At 34.5% G+C, this 10,716-nt stretch overlaps 1 protein-coding gene across 7 annotated transcripts; it reads right to left on the bottom strand.

Annotated features, from left to right (window-relative positions):
- Positions 1-1,408: 1,408 nt before the first annotated feature.
- LOC142232295 (uncharacterized) lies at positions 1,409-10,498 on the bottom strand. 7 transcript variants are annotated; one of them, XM_075303048.1, is made up of 4 exons: positions 9,967-10,105; positions 7,580-7,669; positions 7,418-7,525; positions 1,409-1,653 (listed from the first exon to the last, which is right to left on the bottom strand). In XM_075303048.1, the coding sequence occupies exons 1-4, from the start codon at positions 10,043-10,045 to the stop codon at positions 1,607-1,609; spliced, it is 324 nt and encodes a 107-aa protein (XP_075159163.1). In that variant the 5' UTR covers positions 10,046-10,105; the 3' UTR covers positions 1,409-1,606. The 7 variants fall into 7 exon arrangements, 4 of the variants coding, with proteins under 4 accessions (XP_075159163.1, XP_075159164.1, XP_075159161.1 ...); XM_075303049.1 differs by having other exon boundaries at positions 7,427-7,525; XR_012721082.1 differs by adding an exon at positions 9,759-9,877 and having other exon boundaries at positions 1,516-1,653; positions 7,418-7,669; positions 9,967-10,107.
- Between the last annotated feature and the right edge of the window lie 218 nt (positions 10,499-10,716).

Below are 10,716 nucleotides of genomic sequence, written 5' to 3'. Positions count from 1 at the left end.
AACAATTATGTACAAATAAATCGAAAAATTGCTACTTATAAAAATTTAAGTAAAACAAAAAAGCAAAAAAGCTCATATGAAAACCTGTAATCGATAAAAATCATTTTTGTATTCAAATAATAATAATAACATCCAAATACATTATCAATATTTTGTAAAAAAAAAAAGAGAATAAGTTTAGCGAAATAAAAAGTATAAAGAATGATTTTGATAACATAAAAACTTAACACAATTTGGATTTTATTATTATCATTTCATTATTAATTTTTTTTATTATTATGTATTTATATTTATATTTCTAATTGATATCTAGAAGTAAGTTTATATACAAATTTATCTATACAAATTTTCACGAAACCCTTTATAACGAATTCGAAACAATATATTGAAATGTGAATCGATTTTTGAAATTAAAATGTGCTGAGTTTTTAATTAAAGGATTGAGGATGTAGCTGGTTGGTAAGAGAAGTGTCGCGGCAATTTCTTGGGAGATTCCTTATATAAATCAATGGCTAAAAAAGGATCTCAAGGATGATCTAAAAAAGGGTCATGTTAAGGGGGGGTAGCCTAACGAACCACATCCAACAGGTTCGATAAATCATTAATAAATATTCATTTTCATTTCCGGAATTATATCCAAACGTTTAAAGAATGTCCGTCCGTCCGTCTTGTAGTTATAAAAAATTCATATTTGAATTTCTACTTGTTCACCGTTAAGAAAAATTAAAAGAGAAATTATTATCAACACCTGGCACTTATTTTAAATGGATGGATAATAACGGATCGAAACCCCACATTTCCGGCGAGCTACAGCCGCAGCTTAAATTCATAGTGCCACCGTTATCACCACAAATCTTGTCCATCATATTTTGGCGCCCAGCAACGTGGGACAGTAGTATGGTTCTAACTTGCTACGCTGTGCAAGTCTATATCATTTGAATTCTAAATAAAAAGTTATTAGTCTGTATAGTGCATTCGAACCATTCACTGTCTACCTTAAGGAAGTGGAGTCTTAAATTTTTGCTACTAGGCATGGTTTTCGTAAACCCACTTTCTCCCATGTTTGAGTATACTAGATATGTTTGTAAGTCCCGGGAAACAAGTGTCTTTTGTTATACCAGTGTAGCGACATACATTGATAGATATTCATACATGGCTAACTATTTAACTTTTGACTATGTATAACTAATATAGTAAGTCATAATTAAATAATAAATTTTCTTTTGATTATTTGCTACTATATTTTTATACATAGATTGATGGTTATGTAGTTAACAATATATGTTTATATGTTTTGTAATTTGTGAAGCCAAATTCTTTAAATTGTTTTTATAAAGAAACTATAAAACAGATAACAAATCATTATAAAAAAAATAATCACAAGAGAAAGATACAAAAAGTAATATGATTATAGTTTCTGAAAATTCTAGGAATATGGAACGATTTATTTTAATGACATATGAAATGAATTAGAGAATAATATAAACAATTTCGTATATACTAAAATATGGGAAATTGATCAAAACTTATTTAATTAAAAATTATAAAAAAAGTAAAAAGTAGAAACAGGTTCCAAATTCGTTGAATATTTTTCGCCACTTCTCAATCAGTCAGCTACAAAAAACACCTCAATCCGAATAATCCTTGAATTACCTGAAAAGAGAAAATTTTTTTTAGAAAATTTTGAAGTGTGATTTTTTTTAATTGATCATATAACTCAAAAAGTAAAAAAGAAAAGAAATAATTGTTAAAAAAACAAAAAAAGGAAAAAAACAAAAACGTCTGCGAATTCTAAAAGTTGAAAATAGTTGGTTAAGCAAAAAATTAAAACAAAATCTTATTGGGCCACTTTTACCGGTATTTTCGATTAACGTGAAACAACGTTTTCTTTTAATTTTCAATTTGAAATTTACGTTAAACTTCGTTACTTTCATTATCAATACAAAGTGAGAATTTTGAGTTATACATAATGAAGCTTAGATCAAAATCGGCCAGTGATACCATGTCGAACATGACGAGAACTACTACAACAAATACAACAACTACTGCTACTGTGACTGCAACGACAGCCACTTCAACCACTACTGTCACTACGTTTACTACAACTGCCACTACTTTGGCAAATGCTAACACTGGATTAGATATTGATCAAAACTTAACATTGGGTCCTAATAGTTTTTCGTCTACAGGGAGTGATAGTACGTTTCCATCTCCCACGTTCAGTAGCCTTACGGCGATTGGAATTAGAAATAATTTTCAATCACAAAATCGTGAAATGACAAATTCCCAATCAGTACCACAAAATTCAAACGGACTGTCAATTCAGGATTATGTTGCAGCCTCAGTAGGTGCTGCACAGGCAGGTTCGATGAGGGAAATGCAGGAAAGTCTTATGAGATTAATACCAGAAATAGTAAGGGAGACCATAAGGTCTGAACGAGCATTGTCAGAATCGGACAGGAATCAGGCAGATCCAATATCGACGAACAATGTTCCACCACAACAAGTACGAGGACGAAATCAGCAGATTTCGAATGCACCAATAACGCATACTCCTCAACAACAACATAATTTGCCACCGACTAATTTTCCTCAGGGGTCACATAATGCTAGTTACCACGGGGTTAATAGGACACCACAACAGGGACTAGGGCAAGGTCAACAAATTCGTAATCCGTCGAACACTAATACATTTCAACAACGGCAACATAATTTGCCACCACCTCCCGTTTTTACCAATTTCCGAACTGGTAATAACCAGAACTACCAATTTCCATCTGATAGATTTAGTTATCCACCACCACCGATTTCTAATCACTGTCAGTCGAACCATAACCAGAACTATCAATTTCCAACAAATGGACCTATTTGTCCACCACAGCCTCAACAAAATGTCATTTCATCTTCTGCCTTTGGTTTTGTCCCAAGGACACAAAATACTCTTGATATTGATAAATGGGGCATACAATTTGACGGCAGTAGTAAATCTGTTAGCGTAGAAGATTTTTTGTTTCGTGTGGAAACTATCAGGGCTGATACTGATTGCCCATGGGCAGTCCTTATGAAAGGTTTTCACCGGTTGCTATCTGGAAACGCTTTCGAGTGGTTCTGGAATTTTCGAAGACAAAATCCGAATTGCGACTGGGATAACCTAAGATATTATTTCAGACGAAAATTCCAGAGATTCGAGAGCGATTTCGAAATACAAAGCAGGATCATGGAGAGGAGGCAACATTTTAATGAAAATGCGGATAATTTTCTTCAGGATATTTTGACACTAAATAATCAGATGAGAGTATCCATCCCAGAAAATGAATTGGTTAAGATTGTCAAAGACAATCTGAAGGATGGACTGGCTCAGCTGATATTTCCAATGAATATTGTCAACATGGACCATCTGTTAGAAGAGTGCAGGCGTGCGGAAAGAAATCTTTCCAAACGAAGCTCTTTTAGGCCACAACAACAACAACAACAACAATTTCGTAGACTGAATGAATTAGAATATTCTAATGATTTTCACTATGAACAACCACATGATTTCGGTCAAGACCACCATATTGAGGCATTAAGGCTTAGTAACCAGTCTGTGAAACAGCTTATATGCTGGAATTGTAGGCATTCAGGCCACACATTTGTTGAATGCGAATCCGAAAAACGCAACCTGTTTTGCTACAAATGTGGGTTCGAGAATGTTATTACACCGAACTGCCCAAGATGTATGGGAAAAGAACAGAAGAGCATGATGAGGACGGGGCCATCATGTTCGGATGCCAACCCGCCCCAATAAGTATTTCGGACTGTAACATTTCGTTACACGTTCCACACTCGGATTTTACAATTTACCCAAATGAGTCGTCAAATGAATTTATTAGACCAGCACAAAACAATCTAAACATTATCAAAAGAGATGAGTACAATTCTCAGAGCGTAGATATCACCCCTGAGAATCGGAAACCAAAACTGAAAGTTTTGACTCCATATGAAGATAGACTTTTGAATTACAATCGAGTTAGGGAAGAAATCTTCAAAGATTTCAAAGGGCCTTCGGAAAAGATAATGAAAGCAAGGACGCGATACAACAATAGAAAAAATGAAAGGAAATTGTTATCCATTTCAAGCTTATGCTCGGATAATGATATCAGACCATATTTAGACGTCCTGGTAAACAATGTCCCTATGAGAGGTTTAATGGACAGTGGTGCCAATGTTTCCTGTCTAGGGAAGGATTGTTTGGAAGTCGTTGATGAATTGGGTGTAGAAATTTTTGATTTTAAATCCATAATTCGAACAGCAGATGGAAGAGGAAAATCTATTGTCGGCAAAGTGAGAGCCAATATAAAATGTAATGATATATCCCATATCATGACATTTTATTTGGTTCCTTCGCTGTCGCAGAAACTTATTTTAGGCTGTGATTTTTGGAACACGTTTGGGATCACAATTTCGTTTAAAGATCCAAAAATCAATGAATTACATGTAACCGAAGGAAACGAACCTAAGATACATGAGCTAAGCTATGAACAACAGATCCAACTGGAAAGTGCAAAGCTGGAGTTCAAATGTTTTACTAAATTTGGTTTGGGGAAAACGCATCTGGAATGCCACATAATAGATACTGGAGACTCTGAGCCAAGAAAAATGAGATATTTTCCCATATCACCGGCTGTTCAGAAGTTGACATACGCCGAAATCGACCGTATGTTGGCTTTGGACGTTATTGAACCAGCTACTAACGCAGCCTGGAACAATAGGGTAACTCTAGTCATCAAACCGAATAAAAACCGGTTATGCTTAGATGCTAGAGAGTTAAATAAAGTGACAAAGAAAGATGCCTACCCGTTACCAAATATTGATGGTCTTTTGAGCCGGTTGGGAGAAACTTTTTTCATTTCCGCCATCGACTTAAAAGACGCTTTTTGGCAAATTCCGTTAGAGGAATCGAGTCGGCCAAAAACAGCTTTCACAGTCCAAGGGAGACCACATTACCAGTTCAAAGTAATGCCCTTTGGACTGTGTAATGCTGCTCAGCGTATGTGCCGACTCATGGATAAAGTTATCCCATCCGAGCTCAAAGACAGAGTATTTGTGTACTTAGACGACTTGCTGGTAGTGTCATCGAATTTTCCAGACCATGTGGAGATGTTGAAGATTGTGGGTAGACGATTGTCTGACGCCGGCCTTACGATAAACTTAGAGAAATCTAAGTTCTGCTACAAAGAACTTCGGTATCTAGGATACATCGTAGGCGACGGAAAATTGAAGACTGATCCCAGCAAGGTTGAAGCAATCACCAACATAAGGCCACCAAAAACTCCTAAAGATGTCCGCAAATTTTTAGGGAGCGTTGGTTGGTATAGGCGGTTTATACCGGATTATTCAACCTTGACTGCACCGATCACTGACACGTTGAGAAAGTCAACTAAATTTAATTTCACCCCAGAGGCTCACAAATCATTTGAATTATTGAAGGAAAGATTAGTTTCAAGTCCTGTTTTACGAAGTCCTGACTTTGCCAAACCCTTTTTTGTTCAGTGCGACGCATCAAATGTGGGAGTTGGAGCTGTCTTGTTCCAGAAAGATTCGGAAGGTGAGGAACATCCTATCGAATATTTCTCAAAAAAGCTTAACCCTGCTCAGAAAAATTATTCGACAACAGAAAAAGAATGTTTAGCAGTGGTTCTAGCTATTGAGAAATTTCGACAGTATATTGAATTGATGGAATTCACAGTCATCACAGACCACTCCAGTCTGCGATGGCTGATGAAACAACAGGATCTCCATGGAAGACTTGCCCGTTGGAGTTTAAAACTTCAGGGTTATCAATTCAATATAATACACAGAAAAGGCTCGAAAAATGTTGTCCCTGACATGCTTTCTCGTCTGGATATGGAAGAGCTCAGCTTTGAGGATAATGTTTTTGTTGACTTGAGCTCTCCAGAATTCAGTTGCCCCAAATATGAGGAGTTGAAAGAGACTGTAAGACAGAACGAAGGACAATTACCGGATTTGAAAATTGAAGACGATATTGTTATGAAGAGGACGAATTTTAACCGCAACGATATTGTAGATGAGAACGCTTGTTGGAGAATATGGTTACCAGATGGTCTACATGATAGTGTTATCAAACGTTCTCATGAGTTAAATACATGTCATGGTGGAATAGGAAAGACAATCTACAATGCAAGAGAGTTTTTCTATTGGCCAACATTGGCAACTGACGTCAGAGATTTTGTGAGAAATTGTCAGAACTGTAAGGAGAACAAGAATCCAAAACAAATTCTCAGGCCAACCATGGGTCAAGAGGTAAGGACTGAACGTCCATTCCAAAAAATATATGTGGATTTTCTTGGACCATATCCCAGGACACGTAGTGGTAATACACATATATTCATTGTCCTAGACCATAGAACAAAGTTTGTTTTACTTAAGGCTATGCCTAAGGCAACTTCTAAAGCCATCATAAAATTTCTAACCGCTGAGGTATTCCATAAGTTTGGAGTTCCAGAAACTCTGCATTCCGACAACGGAAAGCAATTTACTTGCGAATCATTCAAGGAACTCTTAAACTTATATGGAATTCATCATATGCGCACCGCTATTCATGCACCTCAATCTAATGCCAGCGAAAGGGTGAACCAAAGTATCCTGAGTAGCATAAGAGCATCATTGGAGAAGGAACAAAATAAGTGGGATGAAGATTTGTCGCAAATAGAGTGTGCATTGCGGTCAACTGTTCATTCTTCGACCGGCGAGACACCCTATTGTGCACTTTTTGGTTACAATATGGTAACACATGCTCAAGCTTACAAAATTTTGAAAAAGTTAGGAGCTTTGTCTGACGGCGAGATCTTGGTGATACCAAAGTCATCAAAAATGCAAATTATCCAGAAGAAAATATCTAAAAAACTTCACGACGCATATGTAAGGAATGAGAAATACTACAATAAACGCGCGAGAGAGATTAAATTTAGAGAAGGTCAGGAAGTTTACCGAAAGAACTTTGTGCAAAGTAATTTTTCTAAAGGTATCAATGCCAAATTGTGTAAACAATGGCTCAAGTGCAGGATAAGGAGACGCATTGGGAAAAACATGTATGAGGTGGAAAACTTAAATGGAAAACTGATAGGTACAGTTCATGCTCAACACCTAAAAGTCTGAAATACTCTTGTGAATGTGAAAATATTTTATCATATCAGGAAATATAAACGACAATGGGAAATAATAGGAGAAAATAAACATACGCAACGATGTACCGATAGAGGCATGAGACGAAAATCAGTGAACACTTTTTTTTTTTTTGTTGGCAGCCAGACGCTAGCGCAGAAGGAATGCAACCTAATGTTCCAACATTTAATGAAGTTTTCCAAAATTCGCTAGAACCACACCAAATTCACTAAAACTACCAGTGATTACTTACAGTACTTACAACAATAGTATTCCAATGGCTGGGGATTGTCTGTCGTAAATAAATGGTAGATCCTAGTCCTGGTAGCTTGCAAACGTTGCCATCTATTCCAGTAGTTATCTGAAAGGAAGAAGAAGCAAATTAATGATAGTAAAAATAGTAATCGATAGATACCAGGATACGATTCAAAATTTTTGTTGGATTTGCCTCGGAGTGAGATATTGGGCCGTAAGAGAGCCACCAACCAGTCACCAGTCCACGAACCTACATTAAAGGATTATAAAAAGTTTTAATTCAGAAGTTTGAAACAATTTAAAGAAAAGTTAAAAAAACTCGATTTATTTTATTTGATTTTGTGGCAAGACAACGGCTAATCACATCAGTTAAATAAATCAAGTTTTAATATACTGAGTCTTGAAAATTTTCAATTAAAATTCTAATGGTTTCATCATTTTTTTTTAGAACATTAATCAATCATAAAAATTAATAGTATGGATTAGTATGTTTAATTGGATCAAATTATTTTGTTTTTCTAATTCTGTGTGATTACTGATTGAAGCAAGATTTTTTTTTTTCGTGTGGATGGATCTTAATATCCTTGTGCATGGAAAGTATACCACAAATGTTTTCAGCTTTTCACCGAAAACAAAAACTAAATAATCCAATTATCATGAGTTGAGCTAATGCCTATCTGGTATGGAAAGCTCTAGTTCAAAAGGAAATTTTGTCAACAAGTATTTCTCTAGAAAATCTAATTGCATTTCTGTAGGAAATTTCAGTTCATTTCTATAGTAAACTATGTCAAAATTCTATTTATACAGAAAAGTTTGTCAAAATTCTATTTTTATTGGAAATTTCATTTCTTTTCGAAATATTATTTCTATACGACATTCAAACCTAAACGCATTTGACCGCTACAGTAAGAATTCTATTTCTCTAAGAAATTTAATTTCATTTCCTTAGTTTTTTTTTGCAAAATTTCATTTCTATAAGAAATCAAATTTCATTTTAAATTTCTATAGGATATGAATGTTATTGGTATTATTCTCAAAAATTTTTGATAGGAATAGGAATTTGCGCAAAATTGTTGATATATAAATTTTGTTATATTATTGCGAAAAATTGTGTGTAATTTTATTTCTATAGCTAAATATGCTATAATTTTATTTCTACACAAAACAAAACAAAAATTTTCTAATTCAATCAAGAAATTAATTGATCCAATTGTTTTTTTAATTGAAATATCTTCAATCATCAAAATGATAGTTTCAATCACAGTTTTAATTGGGTACAGAAAAAATTCTCGATTAAACAATTAATTGATTTCATTTGCAAATTGCAATTAATTTTTTTTAATTGATTCAATTAAAAATAGAATTGATGTTGATTGGAAAACTTAATTAATTTATTAATTAATAAAAGTAACTAATTTCAATTACTTTCTGAATTGGCTTACCCCTGTAAAATTGGTGGATCTAAATAGATATAATCATATCTCAAAATTGGCCGCTTCAGATCTAGGCAGATACACCCAGATATGATGATATAGAATTAGATATAATTATGTGTAATTCCATATATAGGGAGATCTGACACCAGATCTACTTACATATGGGGATACATATAATAATATCTAAGACATTAGATCTGGGCCAATTTTGAGATCTGATCAGATCTATTTCCATAGTAATTAGATATGATTAGATCTTACCATTTTTCGGATCTACTCATATCTAATCATATCAAATTAGATCTCTCAATTTTTACTCGGGTTAGAGTTTTATTTGGATTCACGCTTGATTGTTTCAAATACATTTTTAATTGAAAATTACAAAAAAAATGTCCGTCATGTTTTTTTTTTAACTGAAGACTAACTAAATTTGATTAAAAAGTTAATCGTATCAATTAATTTTTTTTAATTAACAATTTTTAAATTTTCAATCATCGACTTAATTAACTTAATGTTAATATTTTAATAAAAACGTTAATTGTATCAGTTATTAATTGAAAAATGTTTCAACTTCAATTAACTTTTAATTGGAAATAATTTAGTGATATTTTTTTTCTGTGTGGGGGGAATTTTGTCGAAATGATTATCTATAGAAATGGTTGTTAAAGTATTAGTTCTAGACAATATTAAATTAAACAAAATTGAAACTAGAATCAGTTGTGTTACATAGATAAAGAGATGGGGGGAACCCATATCCATCTGATATGCAATTCATATATTTTGAAAGATGGCAATTGTACGGGACTAGACACACATGTCGTTTACTTGATACACATTTTGATGACAAGGGCCAATTTTTATGGATGGATTGGGTTAAACAAGTTCTGATTGGTTGAACTCAACTTATACGTATTGTGGATTTCTAGGATGAACCTTCATTTTCTTCAATGATGGATCCACCATTGTAAGTGGTCATCGTGAGAGGTGTTGTACAACCCAGTGCTGGGGATTGGAAAGACCTACTGGAATATTATTCTTGGATATTGGATTTTGAGTCGCCGACCAACAATACACCAACTGAAGGGTTAGAATTGTTTTGGTATATACCAACCATTTATTGAGCAGCGTTTTCCGTATTGAGGTGACATCATGAATGGGAAACGGCGATAGTAGTACTTCGGGGGTTGCATACAACATTTTTGTATTTCGATCCTTGATGCTAAAATAGGTTATTGCATGGTTTGTTGCTCCGCCTAAAAGTCAGCCAGCTGTCTCTACCCTTACAATGGATTTTATACGGGGTTAATAATATGACTCAGAGAAATGGGTATGGCTGCAGTTATGATGACTCTTGGGAGATGGCTAGCACGGTTAGGCAACGTAAAACCCGCAGTTTGTTTATTTGGACGATCAAAAAAATTAGTTTCTTTGCGGGGGAGTAAAGAAACAAATTGTTTGCAGGGTGATCCGATTGGAGTCGCTAGGTCTTTGTGTAATTCCTCGGGATACGATATTGAACGTTTCAGACCATTGACTAGCAAAATTTAGTTTTGATGTAGCTTTCCTATTTGTCAGGTATTAATGTAGAACAGAAATGCTTTGCTAGTGGAATTATGCAATTGTTTTTCGATAGTTTTCATAGCGTCTATGTTCGTGCCAGTTAGTGTCGGTGATGTACTACATTACGATACGTCTTGGAAACGCGTAGACAATACCTAAACGAATGCGTTATGGGACAGCGTATGCTGACATTAGGGCTGTTCGCGCATTTTTTTTTTAGCAGAATACAGGGAGTTGAATGTCGACTTTATTCATTTGAATGTTTATGGTAGCTAAAAGAGGAAATTTCTGTTCAAGTGGG

Source organism: Haematobia irritans, chromosome 3, assembly GCF_050003625.1.
Source record: "Haematobia irritans isolate KBUSLIRL chromosome 3, ASM5000362v1, whole genome shotgun sequence".
In the NCBI taxonomy this organism is placed as follows: domain Eukaryota; kingdom Metazoa; phylum Arthropoda; class Insecta; order Diptera; family Muscidae; genus Haematobia; species Haematobia irritans.
This window is presented reverse-complemented; position numbering and strand designations above follow the sequence as displayed.